Raw genomic sequence first — 26,132 nt, forward strand, 5'->3', positions numbered from 1 at the left:
AGGGTGTAGATCACGAATCTGGCAATATTTTTTTCGTATGGGTGAATGGGGGGGGATAAAGGGGGGTAAAAACGGGTAAAAATTCAAAATTTGACTATAATGATGTGTGATATGTCGAAATGTACGTTTTCTAAGGTGTAGAAAGGGTGAAGGGTGGGGGATGAAAAATTTTCTGTTGGGAAGCCGTTTAAGTCCCAGTAAGAGAAACTTTGTAACATTTTATAACGAAATTCACTAAGACTTTTCACTATAATCGACTGTGGAGGTCGCCGGGGCACTTTGAGGCAAAAATGGCAATTAACATCTAAAAATACACTATCTTGAGTATTACCAGCCACTGGAATTTCCTCTGCATCTACGTGCAAAAATTTGTTCTATTCTAATTTATGCAACAGAATAGGCAAAAAAACGGGATTTTAACATAAATTATAATACCTCTATAATTACTTTATAAAAACTAAAATTGAGTAAATTGATGAAAAGTACTTACTTTCAGTTGAATTATTGATACTTGGTACGTTTCGACGTATCACACATCATTATAGTCAAACTTTGAATTTTTCACCGTTTTTACTCCCTTCACCCCCCACCGTTCACCCCTACGAAAAAAATATTGTCAGATTCGTGATCTACACCCTCAGAAACATACATTTCGACATATCACACATCAATATTGTCAAATTTTGAAGTTTCCACCCCCTCAGCCCCTCACCCTCCACCCCTACAAAAAAAATACTGTCAAATTCGTATTCTGCGATCCCAAAAACATATGGGAGGATATCACTGTACCATTGTTTTAGGATTCATTGTAAGTTTTTGAATTGCAGGCGTTTTGAGGGTGCTCACAGCCCACAGTGGGTCCTGTTCTGTCAGCTGTTTATCGTGTACTTCCATTCAATGAGTGTGGCACGAACTCCTATGCTAATTGTAAGGATATGATTTTTTTGGTTGGAAACCGGGGGGGGGGGCACTGAACCTAATGACACCTACGTCACCGTTTTTGTGCTAAATTTTTACAAAAATCACTCTTAAGGAGCACTAGTTCCCCTGCGAAAACCTAAAATACATACGTCTTTTCTGACATTTTAGTTTTTTTAGACAATATGTACAATATGCATTGTATTGTACGTATTTACAAGAAGCCAAGTGAATTTCTTAGGGTACATTGAATTTTGACTCGAATTGACGACCCTTTGTCTCTCCAGTCTCTCCAAGGTGTATTGAAATCCGATTCTGAAAGGATTTAAAAATTAGTTCAAGCCTATACTGCAGTCATTTCGTTGAATTTTCAAAGGGCTTAGCTTTCAAGTTGTGTACCTCACCTACCTACTCTACTCATCATGAAACAACTTTGAACTTTTGATTTGCTGGTGCAAGTTCGATGATTGACTAAGACGTTACCTAGCTTGGATTTTGGAAAGAACATCATTTCGTTTTCGTTTTTTTTAGCTCCTTGTAGCATCCTCGTCCTGTCCCTTTCCCTTCGATCTTCCCCCCAACTCTTGTAAGTTATTCTACCTGCCTTTCACTTTACTTTATATGTGTACAACGTTCATTGGTCGGTCGTTGAAGAAGTCTACGTATACCTACTATACTAACTGTAGTTGTACTACTGCGTCGTAGCTAAACTCCTTGTAAATGCATCTGTTCATTGACGGGGCAGGAGGTATTTCACATTCAGCTGTATGTCCTGGTCTCTTGGTGGAGTAGTAATTGTATAGAAATACCGAATACGTATGTAGAATAGATTAGTGTGCTTGTGATGTGAATGCTGCGTACGCGTATTGTGTGTTGTTCGTTCTGTTCTACGTAGGTACCTTTATTTATTTCATTTAGAATTTGAACCCGAACCGAATAATACAGTGATAGTGTTTCGTGTAGCTAAATACAAACTATCGGCAGAGCAGGAGAACAGTGTGTTCGATAATTTCGTAAATCAATATTCGAAGTATTTTTCGATAGCCTAACGGTAAGTAGGTAGTGTATTGAAGAAAGGAGATCGAACGAGTGCAAAAGGAGCAGAGGTGTATTACCTATATATTCTTATTTCGTTACAGGTACCAGGAATTTATCGGGCATCTGTGACATTTGCCATTAAAATGAATCCACTTGAACGTAACGAGACATCGTTGGGAGAACTTTTGAGTGATGAGGAAACACCGATCGTTAGATCCCAGGCTAATCGCGAAGGCTTTTTTGCTCAAAGTGCTTCCACCTCATCACAGTACAATCCTGTTGGTAATATTGCTGGGGGCGAACAACCGCTGTCCGGATACATTGAAACGAATCCTTGTCAACGTAATGACAATCAGATACAGACAGCGTTGCAAAAACTTTTGAGTGACCAAACTAATGATGAAACATCAAGCGTTAGATCCCAGGCTAATCGTGGAGGCATTTCTACACCTAATTCTTCCACCTCATCACAGGGCAATCCTGTTAGTAACATTGCCGGGGGTGAACAACTACTGTTCGGATCCGAGTGCAGATGCCAAGACAAACCTTTAAATGATTTGTTGGATCAAATACTATTTGGAAAGCCTATCGCTAATGAACCAGATGATGTCGGATCTCAGATTTATTGCAGACGCATTACTGCACTTTCAACTTCACTTCAGGAAAATCAACCACGATCACCGATCAATCAATCAACGACGAATATCCCTGATCAATTATTCAAGGATTGTTCTATTACAAATTTGCTTCCATCTCATAGCAATGCCCAAATGGTTTATGGACCAGATAATCCTACTAGGCGATTTTCGTCTGCTTACGAAGGCTCAATACCTCGTAACAATGCCCGAACCGCTCATGGACCATACCAGCATATCCAATTTCCGTCTACTTTCAAAGACTCAACACCTTATAACAATGTCCAAACCGCTTATGGACCAAATACGCCCATCGGATTATCAGCTACTCATAAATACTCAACTGCAGCTTCGCGTTCATCTCACGGTCCGAAAAGTCCGTCTGTTTTTTCTGAACAAGGACGATCCATCAATCAACCAACGATCACAAATACCCCGAATGCCGATAAATCAGCCTTGTTATGGCGTAAATTAGATTTTTCTATTCAAATGATCGCCTCGTTAGAATCCGTGAATGGAGTTGATGCGATTGAAGCTGATATCAGGTACAATCATCTTACTGGTCTTTACCAATCGTTCGTGTCAAATGTAGATGAAATCATGCACCATGTCCATGTCCCAAGTGCCGATTTCAATCGCTTGATCAAAGCTGCCAAAGAAATGCAACAAAGAGTAATTTCTATTCAGGTATCGTTGAAAAAAATAATATTGAACGTGTCACCGTCTTCTACCGCATCCAAGGTGAACGATCAAACTGATAGAACGACAACTGAAAGACACGATTTTAAAACCGTACCGAATTCGCAAGCTTCAACATCACGCAATCGTTCATTTGCAAAGGTGTTAGAATCGGTATCGAAATCAACCAGATATGGGCAAAACGATCTTGCAAAATCAGATAGTGATCCCGTTGTGACTAAAAAAGCACGAACTGATGCAGACGTTTCCACTGAACAAATGCTCAAACCGGATCAATCAAGTACTGAACTTCCTTCTAATATCACAGGAGGCGATTCAACTCGTAAAAATATCGAGCGGGGAAAATCAAACGATGAACCTGCTGTAGCAGAAACGGCTCAACACAATGATTTGGTAAATAAAACCAAATCCATGAGTCTAGATGATACATTTTCAAAATCAATGGAAACGAATGACCAAGCAAATCAAACTACACAGCCTGAAAACAATGCTCAGGCTATATTAGCGTGTGTAGAGAAACAGAAAGTGTTGCTGAATGCGCTTAAATTGATGGAATCATTACGTGGTCCTGGGGACTGGAAAATGGCTGCAGAACAAGCTTTATCTCTTCACCAATCGTTCATTTCAAATCAGAATGAATTCGAAAAGTATCTCAACCCCTCGCATCGGAAATTGGAGCAAGATTTTACTCATAAAGTTGTTAACAGACTTAGAGTACTCCAGTTGAACTTGAAATTGTTTGATGCTCGACAGTCATTCAGTCAACGTAAGTAGATGACGTCGCGTCGTAAGCAAAGAAGTGTTTAATAATTGATATTTGTCTTTTGAGTTAGGATTTTTTTAAAAAATCATAATATGTGAAAAAAGTTAAATTTTACTCGTGACGGTGACTGACGTGATCGTAATTTTTAGTAAACGTACTCGAATTAAATTTAAGCTGAGATTTTATCAGCATAATTTGCCCTTAAAATTCAGCCAACGCTTGAGAAAATGTGAAAAAATTTCAATTTCTGAAAGAAATGCCATTGTATTTTATCTATCTACTCGTAGTTCTAAAGCTCTGGACTGTATCCACAAAATACGAAAAATTTATTCGAAAAAATTATGCGATATTCGAAATCATAGTAGCTTTTAAATCAGTAAAAATCAATGTGTTAATCAAGTAATTTTCAACTTTATTTTTAATTTTTTTTCTAATTTCTATTGTAATGTTCTTCGTTTTTTCTTGTTTATGATTAATTTTTTTGAACATGTATATTTCATTCATGTACTTAACTTACCTACTTAGTTCCATTTGATGAATTGAAAATATTTCGATGGTTCATAACAACATTAAATTTTTTTTCTTTCATAGTGCTCATAAAGACGAAATGAAAATTTGTAATTTTCTTCTTATTAAACGTTACAATTTTCCGATTATTTTCACATGTTTTATCAAGTTTTAAGATTCTTCTTGCAGATATGTAAGTCTATACCATTCCATATTTTCATTTTTTTAGGTTTCAGAAAAAATTTTTATCGAAATTTTTGTGAGTTTTTGGAAAAAATGTAAGTTCTTTTAAAGAATTTTGAGCGCGAAGTTAGGTCATGATGTTGGAGGTCTTTGAAAAAGGTGTTATGTAACCCATAAAAGCGGGTTATAATTTTGGTATCAAAAATGTCTACGTATGATTACTTTTTTAGTTCACTTTTGAAAAATTTTGTGTCTAAAATATTGAGATGATGGTTTTTGAAGATTTTAAAAAAGTGCTTGCGACCTGTCAAAATGGGTTACAATTGGCTAAGAAAATAAATCATTTTTTATTGGAAACTTTTTTGGGACCTTTTTGAGCAGTTTTGGAGGAAATTTGATTTTTTTTGAAGAATTTCGAGTCCCAAATACAATTAAGTGTCACTGTCATACCAACCATCATAATGGGTTGGAATTTTGGCAAAAAATCAAAAGTTTCCATCAAAACTTTTTTTTGAGTTTTTTTGAAGATTTTTGAGCCCAAAATTAGGTCACTAATTTAAGGATTTTCGAAAAAAAAGTGTTATGCAACTTATTAAAATGGGTGGAAACGTTGATATAAAATTGAAAAATTTCAACAAAACTTTTTTGAGCTCTTTTGAATCATTTTAAGCCCAAAATTGAAAATAATGTTTTTTGGGGATTTTGAAAAAAAGATCGCTAAAAAGCTAATGTAGGTATCAAGAATATTCAGAGTCAATTGTTTCTCTCTCATACGTAGGTAGGTACATGTTTAAAAATGTACACTTGATTTTTTTTTCAGCGAAAAAATTAAAAATTGTTCAAAAACATGATGGGTTGAATTTTTTTTCAAAAGGGCGAGGCTCTTCTGGCCGGGCTTGCTCTTGGCTACGTCACTGGGTTTCTGAATGACTCAAAATGTAAACTGGCCCCCTTATTTTGAGTTTATTGAGTAAATTGTACCAAAAATCCAAAAATTAACCTCAGTTCCCGAAATTTTGATACCTCGAGTATTATCAAAGATGCTGTGGTGAATCAGATTAATGGTTCTCTCGTTAGTCTCCAAAATTGAATAAACACCCCTTTCTTCTCATATTAAAATTTGAGAAAGCGTTATTTTTTATGAACCACTGAACCAGCTATACGTATTAGGACAGAGGGAAGCAAATTTTCCTTAGCTGGGTGTACGATTTTCTGCATAGTTTGATAATTAAAGGGGGTTGAGGGTTGTATGTACCTAACACTTATAAAATCACATTTTAAAAAATGAAAAAGAAAATGAATTATGTATCCAAAGTTAAACGTAAACAATGATACCATTTTTTGACGAGTACTGAAATTAAAATGGTTTTTATCGCTGAACAATTTTTCAACGATTCAATATTTTGTATGATAGACCTGAAATTTATTTCATTTAACTAATAAATGTGTTTTCTTTTATTCTGTTGCAGGTAAGTCAGAAATGTTTGAAAAAATATAGCTATAACCTACATAAGTATTCGGTGAGTAGATATTGTAAAATATTGAAAAGTAAGAACCTATTTATGATTCAGTTCTTACTTCATTCTATACTTAATAGTAACTTCAAACATCACTCATTTTGGAAACAGTTCTCGAGTCAGGGACGAAACTCAAGAGGGGCCCACACTTGTCAAATTTTGATGAAGTTGGCAAATTTTGACAGTCTGCAAATTTAAAAAAATCTAGACTTATAACTTAATAAAGAAGTTATTTTGCCGACTTTTTTGGAACTTGAACTACGTTTTTTTAAAAGCTTATGCCCTAAAAAAATACCAATAATTTACTTCTTGAATTATAAATTTTTGAAAACTTCGATCCTCGTTCTCTCAAGCCTGTTATTTTTTCTTTTTCAAAATCAAATTTTCTAAAAATCTATTATTCGCAATTCGCACTCGAAAAATGTTTAAATCAAAAAATAAAATCCTCACATAAAAAAATCAAAAGCTCCTTCGCCTATCAAAATACGAATTTTTGAAAGCTTTTCCTATCAGTTCTTTAGAGCCTGTTTGTTTTTTCCCCTTCAAATTTGGAATTTCTAAAAAATCATCATTCAAATTCTAAAATTTTGAATCCGAAAAAATCAAACTATTCACAGGGTCATTCCACGTCAATTGAACCAAGAAGTGATAGGGGGTTCGGCGATTTTTTTGAAATTTTTCCTGTGGAAAGACCTTCCGAAGGGATGACCAATGGCCCAAATCGTAGCCCTCTAGCCCATTTTCAAAGGCAGCTAGGCGGTGTCAAAGTTTTCAGTGAACCTAAAATATCATCCATTTCATTTCAGCAGTGGATTACTCGATAACCGCGATACCTACCAAAATGGAACATTTTCCCATAGTAAGGGGTTTTGAAAGGTTTTTTGGTTGTATTAAAGAGCTTTAGGTAATATCATAAAAATCAGTGTTGCCACTTTTTTTCGTACAAAAATTTGCTCAAAGAGTTCCGAAACGTAGTTTTCATATCGTTCCGACTCTCAAAAATTCTGAAGTAAAATATATTATGGACAACTTTTCATGCTGAACAACATATTACAAAATTGGGATGGTACCATGTTGCATAGTTGATTTGAAAAAATTTAAAGTTTACGAAAAAATGTGATTTTTTTGATTTAAAACAAGTTGTCCATAATATATTTTTTTCCGAATTTTTGAGAGACGGAACAATATGAAAACTACGTTTCGAAGCTTTTTGGGCTAATTTTTTGTACGCAAAAAAGTGGCAACACTGATTTTTATGATATCACCAAAAAGCCTTTCAAAACCCCTAACTATGGGAATATGTTCCATTTTGGTAAGATATCGCGGTTATCGAGTAATCCACTGCTGAAATGAATGATATTTTAGGTTCACTGAAAACTTTGACACCCCCTGGCTGCCTTTAAAAATGGGCTAGAGGGGTGCGATTTGCGCCATTGGTCATCCCTTCGGAAGGTCTTTCCACAAGAAAAATTTCAAAAAAATCGCCGACCCCCCCCTCACCACTTCTTGGTCAAATCGACGTGGAATCACCCAAGTACAATTTAGTGTCAATGTCATGTGAATCATCATACTGGGTTGGAATTTTGAGAAAAAATCAAAAATTTCCATCAAAACATTTTTTCAATTCTTTTGAAGATTTTTGAGTGCAAAATTGAGTCACTTTAAGGATTTTCGAAAAAAAGTGTTGTATGCAGCTTACGTATTAAAATGGGTTGAAACGTTCATATAAAATTAAAAAATGTCATCAAAACTTTTTTGAGCTCTTTCGAATTATTTCAAGTCCAAAATTGAAATAATGTTTTTTGGGGATTTTGAAAAAATATAAATCTTTGTCGATTTGTTTTGCGAACCGTTTGGAAAAAATTGGGTCATGATTATGGGCCTTGGGGGGTTTTGAAGCAGGTGTCAAGCGGCCGGCCTATCAAATTCAAAATGAGTTCAGATTTTGCAAGAAATAACTAACATTTCTCTATGTGATTTCAATTTTTTTTGTCTCAGTGTTGTGAAAATGTGTCATTAATTTTTTGATATGATTTCAATTAATTTTCTCGCGTATTTAATCAACTTGTGTTGATGTATTCATTATCCATTCTTCGACAGTTCTCAAGATCCAACTGATAATTTGTTTTTCGATTTCCTCCTGAAATTATATCCCTTTTTTAAAACGTTGCACGGCACTTTTTCAAAAATCCTTAAAATCATAACTCAACTTTGGACCCTACATTCCTTATTAAGTGTCAACAAAAAAAATCATTTTAGGTAGTCGAAATATTTGAATTACTGGCGAAATTTTGGCCCATTTTTATGGGTTGCGAAGTCATCTTTTGAATAATTCTTGACGGCTTTTGTCTCCCCTAGGACAAGGTGTGTTGAAATCCAATTCTGAAAGGATTTATTTAGTTTGGTCTACTGCAGTAATTTCGTTGAATTGTTAAAGGATATAGCTTTCGAGTTGTGTACCTCTACCTACCTCCTCATCATTAAACGTTTGAATTTTTGCTTTGCTGGTGCAAGCTCGATGATTGATTGACTAAAACGTTACCTTGGATTTTAGAAAGAGCATCATTTCGTTTTCCTTTTTTTTTTAGCTCCTTATAGCATCCTTGTTCAGTCCCTTCGATCTTCGCCTTCTACATACCCTACCTACCTTACATACATACCTTTCACTTGACTTGTGTGCAACGTTCATTGGTCGGTAGTTGATGATGTCTTACCGCGTGGTAGCTATGAATAGGCCCGCAGACGAGGTAGGGGACATTTCCCATCCAGCTTTTGTTATTGTTGTCATGATGGAGTAGTAGTGTGCTTCTGCTTGTGATGTGATGCTGTGTACGTGTATTATATGTTGTGATTGTTGTGCGACATGTGCGTTCTACTCATTTAGAATTTGAACTGAGTAGTACAGTTATACTGTTTCGTGTGGCTAATTTGTACAAACTATCGAAGAGCAGAAGAGCAGTTTGTTTGGTCATTTCGTAGAGACAGCCTAACGGTGAGTAATGAGTAATGTGTTGAAGAAAAGAGATTGAACGAGTGCAGAAGGAGCAGAGGTATTTTATGTATATCTTATTTCGTTACAGGTACGAGGAATTTATCGATCATCTGTGACATTCGCCATTAAAATGAATCGACGTAAACATAATGAGACAATGTTGCGTAGACTTCTGAGTTACCAAACTGACGATGAAACATTGAGCATTAGGTCTCAGGCTAACCGCGGAGGCTTTTCTACCTCATCACATGGCAATTTGGTTGATAACATTGCTAAGAATCTATCGCCCTCAGTGACAAATGACCAGGCCAGTGAGGAACAACTACTGTTCGGTTCAGCCGAAGAAGAAGAGTTACGTGCGTTGGAGCTGTTGGAGCAACAGCTATTAGGTGAGTCAATCGCTGATGAACCACCTTCCAGATTTCATGCTAATCGCGAAGGATTTACTACAGCTGCAACTTCATTTCTGGAAAATCAGCGTCTTCTTAATTTACCTCGACCACCGATCAATCAACCTACGACGAATACCTCGAATGCCGATAAATCAGCTTTACTATGGCGTAAATTAGATTTTTCTATTCAAATGATCACCTCGTTAGGATCCGTGAACGATGTTGATGCGATCGAAGCTGATATCAGGTACAATCATCTTACCAGTCTTTACCAATCGTTCGTGTCAAATGTAGATGAAATCATGCACCTTGTCCCAAGTACCGGTTTCAATCGCCTGATTAAAGTTGCCAAAGAAACGCAACAAAGAGTAATTTCTATTCAGGTATCGTTGAAAAAAATAATGCTGAACGATTCACCATCCTCTACCGCATCCAAGGCGGACGATCAAACTAACAGAACTGTGATACATGATATTAAAATCGTGTCGAATTCGCCATCTTCAACATCATGCAATCGTTCAATTGTATCAGCCGGATCTGAACAAAACGATCTTGGGAAATCAGATAGTGATCAGGTTGTGACTAAAAAAGCACGAACTGATGCAGCCATGCCTACTAAACAAATGCTCAAACCGGATCGATCAACTACTGCTCCTTCTAATACTACAGGCGATTCAACTCGTAAAAATATCGAGCCTGGAAAATCAAACGATGAACCTACTGCAGCAGAAACTGCTCAACGCGATGATTTGGCGAATAAAACGAAATCCACGAGTCTAAATGATACATTTTCAAAATCAATGGAAACGGATGATCAAGCAAATCAAACTAAACAGGCTGAAAACGATGTTCAGATTATATTAGCGTGTGTAGCGAAACAGAAACAGTTGCTGAAAGAGATTAAATTGTTGGAATCATTACGTGGTCCTCGGGACTGGAAAATGGATGCACAACGTGCTTCATCTCTTCGTCAATCGTTCATTTTAAATCAGAATGAATTCGAGAAGTATCTCAACCCCTCGCAACTGAAATTGGAGCAAGATTATGCTCGAAAATATACAAACAAACTTGTAGTACTCGAGGAGCAATTTAAATGGCAGTCGCAAGATTTTTAGTTTGATCAGATGACATCATCGGTAAAGAAAAGTGTTTGAAATTTGTCGTTTGAGTTTGGATTTATTTTTTTTACCTAGTGCTCGAATTAAATTTAGGCTGAAAATTTGATTTTATCAGCGTGATTTGCCCTTGAAATTCAGTCAAAGCTTTAGAAAATGTAAAAAATTTCTATTTTCGAAAAGTATAAGGAATAATTTTTTTTACTGAATTTACCTAGTTTTTTGAGAATAGAAATAATGCAGGTACATTTATTTCAATTTACATATGAATGAAAATAGCCTGATAATTTAAAAAACATTTTTTGATTCATTTTTAGTTCGTTTATATTCTAAACTCATAATTATTGTTATAAAATTGTAGGTACGTAGGCTTAATTTTCTTGAGATGAAATGTTCAATGTTGATCTAGAGCATTTTTGATTTTTTTAAAAATTCATTTCCAATTCTTACGATAAGTAGGTAGTCTATTTTTTAATTTTCTATTGTAATATTTAAAACGAAGAATAACTTTTTGTTATACGAGTATTTAATTTAATGTTTTCAAAAAAAATATCTCATTTAGTGAATAAATTAAAAGTTTGTGGAAAATTACGTGATAACAATTTCTTGTAAATTCTTCAATTATAGTCGGGGAGCCCGCTTAAGGATAAATTGCACCCCCCCCCCCCCGTCGATCATCCGGGACAACTTTTTTCTTAAAGGGGGAATCCTAAGGAACATTTCTAGCCCTTGTACTCAAAAAAAAGTGGTCCTACATACAAAATGGCGGCCATTTTGATTGACAGGTCAGCCGAAATCGCAGATTTTGTGTTCCAACATAGGACTTGCACAAAATATTTCAAACTGTACAAAGGTAGATCGAAAGATCTAGCAAAAATTTATCACCTGTCAAAATTTCAAGTACTAAAGTGCGTTTTTCGATTTTTGGTGAATTTTTGAAAATCAAATTTAGGCCAAAAATGAATGAAAAAATCAAAATTTTACCAAATTGACCAAGAAAGCTGGAATTTGGGATACGCCCTATTTTCGACATGCCAAATCGATTGGAAACTGTTTCAAACCGTTTTGAGCAGTTCTGGAGCCTCCAGCAGATTTTCGAAACTCGAAATTCCCACAAAATTTCACCAAAATGGAGTTGGAAAGCTGGAATTTATTCTGCAAACTAATTTCAATACGGTACGAAGTCAACTGCAGGGGGATTTCAAATCGTTTTGGAGCCTCCGGCGACTTTTTGAGAATTCCTGGAACCTCCATCAGATTTTTGAAACTTCAAATTTTCACAAAATTTCATCAAATGGAGATGGAAAGCTGAAATTTACTATACACTCCAATTTTAACACCCTCTGAAGACGACTTCAGGTGCGTTCAAATCGTTTTGGAGCCTCCAGCGTCTTTTTGAAAATTACTGGAACCTACAGTTAGATTTTCGAAACTTGAAATTCCCGCAACATTTTACCAAATGGAGTTGGCAACCTGAAATTTACTTCGCAAACTAATTTAAATACGATATGAAGTCGACTACATGGTGGTTTCAAATGGTTTTAAATGGTTTTGAAGCTTCCAGCCTACTTCTTGGAAATTTCAATTTTCCAAAAAACACCATACGACCTCTCAAAAAGTGGCTGGAAGCTTCAAAACCACTTGAAATCCACCAGCAGACGACTTCGTAGTGTATTAAAATTAAATTGCAGAATGAATTTTGACTTTCCATCTCGGTTTGGTAAAATTTTTAGGAAATTTGAAGTTTCAAAAATCTACTGGAGGCTCCAGTAATTTTCAAAAAATCGCTGGATGCCACAAAACGACTGGAAATCCCCTTGCAGTTGACTTCGTACCGTATTGAAATTAGTTTGCAGAATAAATTTCAACTTTCCAACTCCATTTTGGTGAAATTTTGTGGGAATTTCGAGTTTCGAAAATCTGCTGGAGGCTCCAGAACTGCTCAAAACGGTTTGAAACAGTTTCCAATCGATTTAGCATGTCGAAAATAGGCTGTATCCCAAATTTCAGCTTTCTTGGTCAATTTGGTAAAATTTTGATTTTTTCCTTCATTTTTGGCCTAAATTTGATTTTCAAAAATTCACGAAAAACCGAAAAACGCACTTTAGCACTTGAAATTTTGACAGGTGATAAATTTTTGCTAGATCTTTCGATCTACCTTTGTACAGTTTGAAAAATTTTGTGCAAGTCCTATGTTGGAACACAGAATCTGCGATTTCGGCTGACCTGTCAATCAAAATGACCGCCATTTTGTATGTAGGGCCACTTTTTTTTTTGGGTACAAGGGCTAGAAATGTTCCTTAGGACTCCCCCTTTAAGAAAAAAGTTGTCCCGGAGGATCGACGCGACGGGGGGGGGGGGGTGCTATTTATCCTTAAGTGGGCTTCCCGACTATTATGTAATGCATTTGTGAGAGCTTGAAAAAACTTGGAATAGATCCAATGTTCATGTTCTTAGGTCTTACTCCTAATCCTCCCCTTTCTCCCCCCCAAGAAATTCATTAATTTTTGAGATAATTTCAGAACCACTATTTCATACGATCAAGGCTACTTTTTTAACCTAACTTACACGGCTTACGTTTACTTACCTACCCTACGAATTGTGTAGAGAAAAACCTCACCTTAAACATTGTCGTCGGTTAACGATAAAAAAAGACAAAGCTGTCGGATAAAAGAATGAAAGAGAAAATTTAATTCTACAACAGTAGAGAGAGGTCTTATGGGAATAGTATTGTTAGAAAAGCAATCACATCTAGTAATGTTTTTCGGTCGCGCTTTGCTATAAATACACATCACAAATCTACCAGAGTGAGCAAATTCTCTATTTATATTAAAAATACAACAAATACACGATCGATTGCCTTACATATATATCTCATGGAATGGCTCTCTCAGTGTCTCTAATTTTATTGAAATACTACATTGCGATTTAGGTAGTCTCGTGGTTAAAAAATTTCAAGAAACAAACCTACTTTGTACAACTGGTAGTTATGTAGGTATGTTTATCCAAATACTCGAATCCTTTCGTCCTTTTTATATCCAAGCACACAGAAGCCAAATCCAAATCCCTTGTAAAGAAAAAACTACCTTTAAATTCTACAGTCGGACAGTCGCTTAGAAAAAGCTCGCGTAATACTTTAATCTCAAACGTTCGCTCTGCTCGAGGATTAATTACAAAGGTCGTTCCTTTGAGAACGACCTTTGAGATAATTTTATTCTAAAAACTTGTCGCCAAGATATACCCGAACCCGATCAAGTTTACGAGATCGAATTTATCTCCTATACTAATATACAGTAGTATTAGCTTCTCTCATTCGAGCTTCATCGAGCTTTGGAAATTCCAACTCCCTGTGGTTAGATTATATAATAACGGGATGATCGAGTGCGCATCTAGCTCGACGCATAGCTTTATTAAGTTACTACAATTTGACAATTTAACCGCACGTTTTACCGCCACTTCACAGATTTTGTGACGATAACACGTTCCGATATGACTTTTGACAGCTGCATAAATCCTCTCCACTCTATACGTCGTAAGTCGAGTCTTTCGAGCGAGTAAATTCAATTTTTTCCAATATACGAATTCCATCGTCGTCGTAGTCATCTTCGAATATCTCGCAATCTCTCCCCCTGATGGGTTGCCGTATACGTCGAAAAAAAAGAGACGTGATAAACCAATCGAGCGTTATTTTTCAAATATACTTACTCAAGGCGAGAAAATTACCACCGATAAGTTTTACACGTTTTAAACGACGTGAACTCACGTACGAGTGAAAATTTCCACGATGCTCGTATATCTCAAGATGTTCACGTCCAACTTTATACTTACTTATATAGGGGGTAAGAAGATGGACTTATTATAGCAGAGGGAGGTGACCTGTATTTTATCGAGTAATCTTAGGTATATGTAGGTACTTTACCTACTTATTGAAAGTTCACGAGAGTGGAAAATTCGTCATATCGAATGCATAGTTCGGTCTAATCATCTAATGATATTTTTTGATGAAAATTGCAATGAAGATCGAAAGGGAGCTTTCAGTTACGACCTTTTCTAGACTCTTTTGAAGAGAAAATTGAGTGCCCAAAATTATTGAAAACGATGAACATTTTTCTAATGGAGATTTTTTTGACTAAGAATTTCAGAAATAAAATATATGTCGATCGTGTTTGAGGTGGCTTTTGGCATACTCGATGAGGAGGGGAAAGGGGGGGTTGAATGTCCTCGAATTTTGAAACCCTGCATTTATTTTCTCCATCTTGGAATTTGACGTTCCCCTCTTCAGTTTCCTGATCCTGAAAATTTAACTGGAGTGCTTAAATAAGTTTTTTAGCCAAAAGAATTCTTGAAATGAAACGATATTGCTTTTGCAGGGAATTTATCAGGGAGTAAAAGTAGTGAAAAAGTAGTGAATTTAGTAAAAAAAAGTTGGTGAAAAAATTAAAAAATTCAAACGCGCTACAAAAACCATCAAAGAACTGGAAAATAAGTATATTTTTGATGAAATTGTCAACTTGTTTTTTTTATAATTTTGATTAAAATTAAAAAATAGTGTACCTATATACAAATTTTCAATTTTTTAAAAATTTTCCTGCAAAAAATTTGACTTTATTAATTTGTTTTTGTATAGGTATGTAGAGGAGGGGGGGGGGGTCGAGTGGAGGGAGAGCTTTCTGAAAATTTGGTTGAAAAAAGTAGATGATGTTTTTTTCAAAAAAAAAAATCCGTTAGATACCATGTTTTGAAAAAGGGCTATAAAATTCGTTTTTTTATTTTTAAATAATTAGAGTCTTCTCCCCCTCCTCTGATCCTAGCTTTTTAAGCGTCTGGCGAAAGTTTGTGAATTAATCGATAAAATTTGCCCCGACAGATGACCTTTGAAAAAATTAGACCTCCTTCTCTCCTTTCATTATTCTGTTTGTAGATATGAAAGATCTGAAAAATTGGTTTGGAAAATCTAGAAAAGTCAGGCAAAATTCTCTGAAAAACTTATCTCCCTGGCAGAGTTTGAATATCTAAGGTGCTTATTTTTTGGATACAACTTATCGATGCTTCTTCACTTCTTCAGCATTTTAAGGTTGCAAAAAAAAAATTGAAAAATTATGTTAGTGATTTTAAATGTGGATTCTTTCTAATTCAAGATCGCTTTACTAGGATTTCTACGCTTTACATTTTTTCAAATTGGAGAGCCGAGAAGACATAGAGGGAAGAAGTGATTTTTTTAAATCTCTCAATAAAATCGAACTACTTGATTTTTGCTCGAAATAATTATGCACTCACAAACAACCTCACTCCCCGCTCTTCCAGAAAAAAATTCATCTAATTTTACAAAGGTGGCAATTGGCAAATCATCGCTCTATGATGATGTTTGTTTTGTAGTAACCTTACTCTTGTTTTCATCAAAAAATGAATTTTCGATCAAGAAAAAATTGAAAAATCTAAATATTTACTTTTTCACCTATAATGCAACTTTGAAACTTTCATTCAAAATGTCTGCGAAATGAAGCCTTCTGAAAAAAATGAATGGTGGTTACAAACAAAAAATTCGATACCTACGTACTTGACAATTTTTTTTCTTTTATTTTTTTCATAGGACCCTTTTTTTTGCAAAATTATTTTTTTCTGACTAAAAAAAGTGGAAATTTTTGCAATAGAAAGTAGGGAAGAAACTATTTGTGGAATCATTATCCATGGGTTTCTCCTCCCCCCCCCCCTCCAAAAAACATAATATGTACTTACTTACCTATAATTATGCAAAAATTTGCGTTTACTTGATAAAAGGATTGCATATCTGATTACTGAAGGCATTAGGCAGATGAAATCAGTTCAACTTGTATTTATTATTTTAAAAAATCTTGCTTTGAGCCTTCATAATTTCTTCAATTTTAAAAATAGAGGTAGCATGAAGATGACTTATTTTCTAAAAGTTGTTTAATTTCCTGCATTCAACGTAGAAGGCGAGACAGACGGGGCCTGAAAAGTCACTTATATATATTTCTATATTTTTTAAACAATTCATGGCTTCAATCTGAAACTTGGGCAAAAAACTACTTATTATGTAGGAAATTAATTATTCTAAAAAATAAAATATCTCGATGTTGCCTAAGTTCAAAATTAAAGGAGCTAGTTATCGTTTTTTCTCCGCAAATTTGTAATGCATACAAAAATTCTCGAGTCTTGAGCTCGCCAATCATTTATTTTTCATCTACCAGTGGACAGAATGCTCAAGTATCATTTTGAACTCTCCTCGAGGATTCTTTTCACTATGCACGAGCATTAATAATCTTTGAGTGGTGAGTATTCGTATTTCGAAGTCGAAGCAATAGAAAAGCTTTTCATTTAAGTAAATCCGATTTAATTAATTCAACTGGTATTTTGACTGAAAAGATTGGCTGGTCTGACTTAATTAATAATCGAATTTCAACTTGGTATCGTGAACATTTTTGAAAAATGAATCATTTAATTACAAACACCAAAAAAAAAAAAAAATAGTACTCGTTTTAAAAAATTGTATAAATTGTTTTTAATCACAATTATGAACGTTTAGCACTTTTAAACACACTATTACATGCAGTAAAACTAAAAAAAAATATTTGTATAGAGCAATAAATGTTGAAAATATTGTCAAAATATTGCAAACAATTGTTTAAAGAGTCAAAAGGTATCTGAAAAGTTACATGAAAAAATATATTTAAAAACATGAAAATGTAGTACACACAGAGCATTCAAATTATGAATTTTTTAAACTATACTTATCCATTATTTTGTGTTGGTGAGCAGGGCTAGTTCAAAAGTTTAGAACAATAAAAATGCATTTTAAATAAATCTTTCTTTTTTATATTATTGGTAAAAATTGCCATCTATTGAGGACGAGTAATACATATTAATTTTTCATTTAAATACTTAGCTCATCTTTCATTAAAAAAAAAAAAAAAAAAAAAAAAAAAAAAAAAATAGCACGGTTGGTAAATACTGCTCAAAATGCCACATTTTGAGTTTTTAAAATCCATTCAATATTTTTGACAATATTTTTAAATAGCTCATCTTTCATTAAAAAAAAAAAAAAATAGCACAGTTGGTAAATACTGCTCAAAATATCACATTTTTTAAAAGTTCTTATCCTCTGTTAGAAAACTTTAAAATAAAATGGTTCAATTATTATAAAATTCACAGAATTAGCAAAATTCGATATTTAAACTTTGAAATGTTTCAATATCAAGTCCATAAGTAGAAGCCACAATAAATAAGTAAGTAAATAAATAAATTAATGAATGAATAATAAAAAATAAATAAAACAATAAAATACATACATCAATAAAAATTTAAAATGAATAAAAAAATCACTGGTAAACAATGAAAGTTATCAAAAAATAATCACTACGAAGCCCTAAACCGGCTAAAAAATTTATTCATAATTCTACTAAAAACACCCCTAATCCATTCCCACCTCCCAACCACATCTTCTTGAAACAATACATCTACAGGTTTATCGAGGAAATGCTCTAATTTTACCTCCAACGATTCACCAGCCTGTTGATGTACTTGCTTCCTCCATTTATTTTTAACCGTCTCGGGGAATTTTTCCGTAATACGATGCACCATCCACGATGCCTGCTCGGTATTCAATTCATCATTACAAATTCTCAAAATACGAGTCGCTTGTTTAGCCGTTTTCGCGAATACTTGGAATTCTTCCTTATTATCGTCGTTATTAAGAAGGGGATAATTTTCTACATTTTGAACTTCGGCTTCGATTAAGTTATCGAAATCCATACTCGAGCTTATCTTATTGACGATTTTTTCGATTTCGGAAATAGTAGCGCCTTCTTTTCGCAGCTGCTTGATCGCGGGTAGAATATCGTTCGGGATGGGCCAACAGAGACAGTTAAAATCGCGAATTTCTTGTCTCTGTTCGAGATACTCTTCGTAAGCGATCCAGTCTTCTAGTTTTTCGGAAGATGTAAATTTTACCGGGAATTCGATCGGTTTGGAGGGTTCGTCGGGTGATAGGATTTGTTGAAATTTTATTAAATATGATGTTACTTTTTTACGCATTCTGTCTGTGAGAGCTAATTGACTCGTGCGATGAGTGGGATCGATATTGATATTGATATCTTCTTGGATGTAGGTAAATAAGTTGTAAAGTTTACGTATTTGTAAGATGGATGCGTGTGCTTCTTCCGGACTTATTGTCGAGTTATTTTTCGGTTTGAGGGACTGGATTTCGTCGATGGCGTATCTCTGTATGAATAGATTTACTCCCATTGCTTCTAGGTTTTTCCAGGCTTCGGCGTTGGCCATTTTTTCTCGTGTGGATGGTAGTATTTTGGATCGCGTGTTTTAATTTATGACGGTTTTTTTGCTCGATGTATCTAAATATAATGCAAGCAATCCAAAGAGGAGGCACAAAACAAACACAGAAACTGAACAAATACGTTAGATGATAAGATACAAAATAGTACCTAAGAAGACCGAACGAGCACGTTAATCGAACCCAAGCAAAAGGTGTTCACTGGGTGTACCTCTCTACTATTTGCTCGTGCTGGTGCTAAAATTCAAAATGTGGAAGGTTAAACTGGCGACTACATCGAGATCCGGTGATGTAGACAGGGTTGGGGAGATGAAGTACAATACCCAAGGAGGAAACGAGAATAAAAAACCCGCGATCTGGAACTCTGTGTACATACAGATGAGAGTATAGGTACCTACAATGTGCATTAGGCTACATATAGAACTTCTTAGTTGAAAAACTAAACCTGTTTTAGGACATTAGGCTAGGATGGCTGGTACCGTGACGAAATATAAAGACACATGTTTCTTTTCTACAATCTTTAGTGTACAAAATAGCCAAGGTCAGTGGTTCAGTGCACATTCATTAATCATCACATCAAACATCATTTATACAAAACCATTTCAAAATTCATTTAGTTTTTTTGCCTGGAAGACTATTTTAGTGCTCTATTGGTTGGAAATTGTGACAGATAAGGTAAGAAAAAATGTAAAGAAGACTTCCTTTAAAAAAATCTCCACCTCCTACGTAACATTAAGTGAGAAAATTAAGAAGGAAATCAACCCACGGGTGATAATGAAATCCATATTCTTCGAGCCTATAAAACTGCGTTTGAAAAATCCATTAAAAAGAAAATATTCGCACGGTTCTTTTCTCCATTATCGTGATGAAAATTTTGTTTTGAAATTTGTATAATCGTAAAATAATATTTACAATACGCCTGCATAATCGTAAAAACAACTCGTAATTTAGGCAGTTTGACTTTGACTGGAACAAGGTGTTTGATAAATTTACGAGCGAAATTTTTTATTTACGTTCGTGAATGTATTTTTTTTTGAAAATTTTTGATGGAGCTCATGAAGGAATTGTGGCGAATTAATTTCAAGAAAACGTGGGAAAAAATTTCAGATTTTTAGGTCAATGTTCAACCTTCTCGTTAAAAGCTCAAAGCTTTAAAAATTAAAAAATTGTTAACTGTTTCAAAATTTTTCTTGAATTTTTTTTTATTCAAGTGGTCTTATGATGTCTCAAGTATGTACTTTAATATCATCACGTTTTTATATCATTGGAAAAACTCAAAGTTCATTTTCATAAAATTCAGGAATTTTCAAAATTAGTTCTTTTCCTTCAAAAGATGATTAATTTGAGATTATCGCCGAACAAAAGAAAATGGCTGTTTTTTCGAAATATTGGTATCAAAAGTTCTCAAATTTTTTGGACTTTGAGCTCCTGTCGTGGGGAGGGGGCATGTTCGGCATTCGCCTTAAAATTTGAAGTGAAGTTTTACCTACGTCTTGTTGATGTCATTTCGCCATGTTTTTTCCTAGGCTCTATCAAATTTCAAAAAAGAAAATGAAAAACGAGCCATCCTTGAGTGCAAGACTGTTGAGACTTGAGAGGGGCAAAAAGAGCGATCTGAAAAAAAAAAAATTGAAGAGGAACGTATATGTACAATGAATTGGACGTATGTACAAGTGTTGAAACTTTTAAAATTGATTGAAAATTTTCTTAGGTATTCATTTTTTTTCATAGAGAAATAAGCCATGAAAAATTCTTATTTTTATAATTTCCGCAAGTCAATTTCTTATGAAGGGGAGAGAGGGAAAATAAAACATTGCTTATCATGCAACCTTTGGACCAGTGTCTTCTAAATCACTCCGGTTCCATCCTGGGTTCCAAAAAAAACTTTTTAAAATCAGAAGCAGTGATATTGATCTCGGGGCGAAGTCCCAGTCCAATAAAACTCGACTAGTCGAACGAAACATAAGCATGATAAGTGGCCTATCTTGTGAAATGAAGGAAATTCAGCTCGTACGTTGGTTTGACTCTGAAAGGGCATAGGCGAGAAAGATGCGGCACATGTGATGAAATTTTTGGTGGTAGGTAGGTACCATCAAAATACTTTAATCCGCCATGTTATAGAGCTGTATCTTGAGTGGCTCTTGAGGTTAATTACTCAAGAAAGTCTCAGGCTTTTTCTCCAGATTAGCTAGACCGATTTTTTCCACACCTGGACCAATGCGTAGCTATATACGAGGGGCTTCCATGAAAACATTTGAACTCCCCCCTACCATTTCCCCCCTCAAATACTTGACTTGAAGTTTGAATGCCTTCCTTACCTATGAAGCACACTCGGCTCAATTTTTTAATGCACGTTTTTAGATACCTTATTGACTCAAGAGTAACATATTTTTTTCCCAAAATTGTATTTCATTGGGAACATGGTCAAAAACTAGGGGGGACTGGTTATATTGAGCAAAAAAAGCCAAAAAGAACAATAATCGTGAACACAACTGAGAAACTGAAAATTAATTATTCAACAGATACTTTTTCGAGTCATCAAAATGAAAAGTATTACCAATATATGCTGCTGTGACCCCCCTCCCGTTGGACTATTTTTTTGGAGGAGGTGTCAAAATGGTCATGTCAATATGGGTGTCATTACCTTATGATTCGAACCTGATGAGCACGAATATGATGTCAATTCTTCCATTAGAGGACTCCAAGTCAAATGAGCCTCGAATTGGGCGCTGTATTCCCTCCCCCTTCTTGGAGGGCGGGGGGTCCAGAACTTTTTTGGCAATATGGGCATCGTTTTCAGATAAATCAAAGCTGCTGAACACGAATATCACGTCTAATATTTGATTACAGGGCCCCAAGTGAATTAAGTTCAGGATTGGGCAACTATACCCCCCTCCCTAGATTTTTTAGACAATGTGCTTATTGTTTCCGGACAAATAAAACCTGATGAATCATAAATATAATGTCTGATTGTTTAATTTTGAGAATAGGCGCCCTAATGTCCTTATAATTTTATTTCATGAATTTTTTACAAACTATAAGGGAGAAAAATCACTTTAAAAATGATTCACAATCACCTTTGCGATTCCTTTATTGGCGGATAACATACTGTACACTAGTTAGGTTGAACTTCAACTTCAACATGCCAAGAAAAACGTCATTGTAAGATAATGAATCATATCATTAGGCCTATTCATGTTTCTTGTTTATACTTACGTGTGTGTGTACCTACTAGAAGTTGGACTTTGAACTTTATTTGTGTGAAGGGATGAATTGTCACTGTCGATTTTTCGACTGTTTTTCTGTTTAAAAAATGGACTTTGACTCGAGTAGGTATAGGCATTCATCACATCGTTGATTTTATGCTACCACACCAAATATAAATAGCTTGAATTTTATTTGAAAGCTACCAGTTGATTCTCTGATTTTCGCGAATGCTGTTTCTCGTTTTTTGTCAAAGTTCTTTTTTTTTCAATTTAGTGTTGAAAATCGCGATGTGAACTAATCTTATGATGTGAAATATTTTATGTGTAAAACAAATGGCTCGATTTTAGTGACCCAAGTTTTTCAATTTTGTGCTGTATATATTTTGGGGGAAATTTTTTTTTTTCATCTCATAAGATCACGTTTTCTCTTGAAAATGAATTCATTTAGAATTTTTTTTTTCATCTCATAAGATCACGTTTTCTCGTGAAAATGAATTCATTTTGAAATTTCCCTCAGTTTTTTGCTTTAATTTATAATATGTAAAATACTGCTCAGCAACGTTACAAATTTTCATTTTTTTTTTTTAAAGCACTTATCCCAATTTCCATTCTCCTTATTCATTTCCAATTTCAATGTACAAAATCTCATATGGAATATGTATCCAAAGTGAAAATCATATTAGTGAACTAATAGCATTTTAAATTCTGACAAACAAAAATTATTTTCAAAATTTTTTCAAGTAATACTTTTGCCATAAAAGCTGAAAAGTAAAGTTCTGTAATCATTCTGTGTGGAAGGGAACAAAGAGCAGAAAATCGAAATGAATCCTCACGTTACGTCATATACTTGAGGGGGATGAGAAAACATAAAAGGGGGAGCAGATATGGTAACAATGAACCTGACGTGTGTAGATTCAACGAATCAGCGACTGTCGTGTGCTCCCCACTTGATTGATATGTCACTTCGCAGCTGGTTTCCTGGTTGCATTTGATTATGCTCATTCCCTAGTATTTTACTTAATACTTTTTTTAGTCTTGATTTTGTAATTTTCTCGTGGGTTGTGCCTGCGGAAAATCGAATTTGTTTTAAGCAGCTATATGAAATACCTATTCTTCGACGTACTTAATAATTACTTGTAAGTGTTTATCGCGTAGGGTGTGAGTAGTTTCATTGTCGATGTCGTGTAAGTCCAAAGTGCGCCAATTCAGTTTTCGACAATCGACTTTCATTTTTAGTATAATCGAGACGAGAATCAGGGCCCAGGGGTTTCAAATTTTGTATCAAGAGTGACGTGCATTGCTGACTTATTAGTAATTCGCCCAGGATCGTGTCGTAATAGGTAGTAATAAGTTCAAGTTTACTGCTCATTTTTGCGTTCGTTGATATTTTCGTCGAGAATTTTCTGTTTTTCTCGATCTCGAGATTTTTTTCTGAAATGAAACCGATCTAATCTACATAGAATAGGCCTAACAGGGTGTCGTGAATATGGTTTGCTGCGTTTCTGCTTTCTCAGATGTTGGGAAAATGAGTATCCTGTTGTACGATTTGAAGAAGTGGAAGTGCGGTGAGTCGTTTGTTTTTCATTTACCTACTTTGCATGTGAGGGGAGTTTTGGTTTTCGATTGAAATATTTCTCTTTCGTCCTGTACTTTTTATTTAAATTTGAATTTTCTTGTAATTGCGATGAAATATTCATTTCGTATTTTTATGATTACATAGGTGGTAGGTAAGTCTAGGTACAGTACATTTGTACGACTACGAAAGTACGAAATATGCACACATCACATGTTGATCTACTTAAAATCATTTTAGAAAAACAGAAATAGTGCCACTTTGTGTGGTGAATGTACATAGGATAATGATGACACCTAATATCATACTATTGTTTGTTTACTTTGTTATAACACATGCTATAATGCTATGAATATTGGAACAGTTGGTTCGAGTTTTTAGGAATGGGATGCCGATATATTTACTTAAAACAGAAATGTCTGTCGTGTGACGTCATTTTCCTGGTTCTATGGAGTACTTTTTTGTTGAGGGGGTTTGCTTCTCGTTTATGTTGGTAGGTAGAGCAGAGGTATAGGTAGATATTACTGGTAGGGTCGCAGTAGTCGCATCCTCAAACTTCAAAGTCACCTTCACTGGATTGACTCTCAATACAGTGGCGTTTCCCTTTCCTACGTTAGTTTTTTTCCGTGTTCAGCCCTCGTTCCTCACTTCCATAATCGGTGAAAATGAAAAATATAAGTGCATAAGTGGTCTTGTTTTTGTTTTGAACCGATTTTTCGGAAAAAATTTTGCTCATTTCAATACCTAAATATAAATCTTATACACATACTTCATAAAGATTAAATAAGTTAAAAAATTCGACTTTAAAACAGATTTTTTAAATTTTTTCATTTTTTAAAAAATTTGCCAAAAATCCAAAAATGAACTTTAAGAAGTGAAATTTTGGTGAAGGAAATTTTAGGACACGTTGTTTTGATCTAGCTGGGTTTCGTTCAAATTGTAGTGTGCCAGTTCGAAACGTTCCAGTTGTGAGACAATTTGTGAATTTGCTCTTCTGTTTCACTGATACAAAATAATATAGATAATTTTTGCGTTCGCCGTGTTTCTGTTCTTCAGATATTACTTTAGTACATACTTATTTGATTTTTTTAAAATGTGCAAATTTGACGATTTAGATGGAATACTGCTTGGTGCGGTGGGTGTAGAAGTGAATGTAGGAGGATGAAAATTGAACAAAAGGAATTCATTTTGGAGACGGCTGTGAAAATAATTAATTGCAAAATTTTACATAGCATATTTCATTTTTAGTGCCTAGTTGATTTACTTATATTTAGTACCTATTCTATCTAATAAATACATTAATAGACTGATTACCATATTTGTTCAAATTTACTAATCTACTATTGGTTTTTTCTTTGTTGCAGGTGAGTAGAGAATTCCCGCCATAAATACGTACCACGTGTACCTAATATACTTAGTAAATAAACATAAGGTATCACTTGGGTGAGTCGTTTTAAATTTAATTTTACCTATGGGGATGTTACCGAGTCTGTGCACGCACTCAGATTTGACTGATTTGAGTCTTCATCCCATGGAGTACCGAATTGCTGTAAGAATTGAAAATCCAAGTTTGTTATGAATGACCCAGTCCTTGAGCTACGAGTATAATATTAGGAGCGACGATGGCGATCTTGCTGCTTTATGAAAACCTGCGGCACAAGTACCTGTTGCATAAAAGCCAGGCATTTAGGATTCACTTTAAAAGTGGGGTATTGTGTTAGCCCACCATTTTCTTCCTGAAGGGTATTTTTTACAACTCAAAAACTACAACATTACAAAAATTTTACAAGAGTCCTTTTTTGTACACAATGAAAAAATGTGATCAATTTTGCAAAAAATCTTGTTTCATGCTGTAGAACCTGAAATCTCTGAAAGAAATGTAAAAACAAAAAATTAAATTTTATTTTTCATAATTTTCTTAATTTTTTCAATAATTCTGGTTCTACTGCATGAAATTTCTAGAATTTTGCGAAATATGCCATATTTTACCAAGTAGGACTCAAATTTTTATAAATATTATAGTTTTTGAGTTAAGTGCAAAAAATACACTTTGGGAAGAAAATGGTGGACTAACATACCCCTTGTAAAGCACACGTAGGGCTGTAATGAACAAGTATACGTTTTCCTCTCCTAAGTATTCCTTGAAACATCAACTAATTATTCAATGAATGTGCTCCCATAATAATATAAACAAATACATTATAGTAAGCTAATCATTCATGTTAGGCTTTCTTAATTATGATAAGAAAATAGTAAAATTGACAAATGAAAGATAAGAAATTGACC

The 26,132-nt window shown here is 34.6% G+C and overlaps 3 protein-coding genes across 7 annotated transcripts in view; all 3 read left to right on the forward strand.

Moving 5' to 3' along the window:
• Positions 1–26,132, forward strand: part of CaMKI (Calcium/calmodulin-dependent protein kinase I) — a 481,648-nt gene that overhangs the window by 386,679 nt on the left and 68,837 nt on the right. The window lies entirely within an intron of this gene.
• LOC135843795 (uncharacterized) lies at positions 1,564–25,544 on the forward strand. Of its 2 annotated transcripts, XM_065361810.1 has the most exons (4): positions 1,564–1,809; positions 1,882–1,969; positions 2,058–4,056; positions 6,213–6,923. In XM_065361810.1, the coding sequence occupies exons 3-4, from the start codon at positions 2,100–2,102 to the stop codon at positions 6,239–6,241; spliced, it is 1,986 nt and encodes a 661-aa protein (XP_065217882.1). In that variant the 5' UTR covers positions 1,564–1,809; positions 1,882–1,969; positions 2,058–2,099; the 3' UTR covers positions 6,242–6,923. The 2 variants fall into 2 exon arrangements, with proteins under 2 accessions (XP_065217882.1, XP_065217883.1); XM_065361811.1 differs by lacking the exon at positions 6,213–6,923 and adding an exon at positions 25,211–25,544 and having other exon boundaries at positions 1,564–1,969.
• LOC135843798 (uncharacterized) lies at positions 7,560–11,350 on the forward strand. Its single transcript, XM_065361813.1, has 2 exons — positions 7,560–9,252; positions 9,341–11,350. The coding sequence occupies exon 2, from the start codon at positions 9,383–9,385 to the stop codon at positions 10,757–10,759; it is 1,377 nt and encodes a 458-aa protein (XP_065217885.1). The 5' UTR covers positions 7,560–9,252; positions 9,341–9,382; the 3' UTR covers positions 10,760–11,350.

Source organism: Planococcus citri, chromosome 4 (assembly GCF_950023065.1).
Source record: "Planococcus citri chromosome 4, ihPlaCitr1.1, whole genome shotgun sequence".
Classification (NCBI taxonomy): Eukaryota; Metazoa; Arthropoda; class Insecta; order Hemiptera; family Pseudococcidae; genus Planococcus; species Planococcus citri.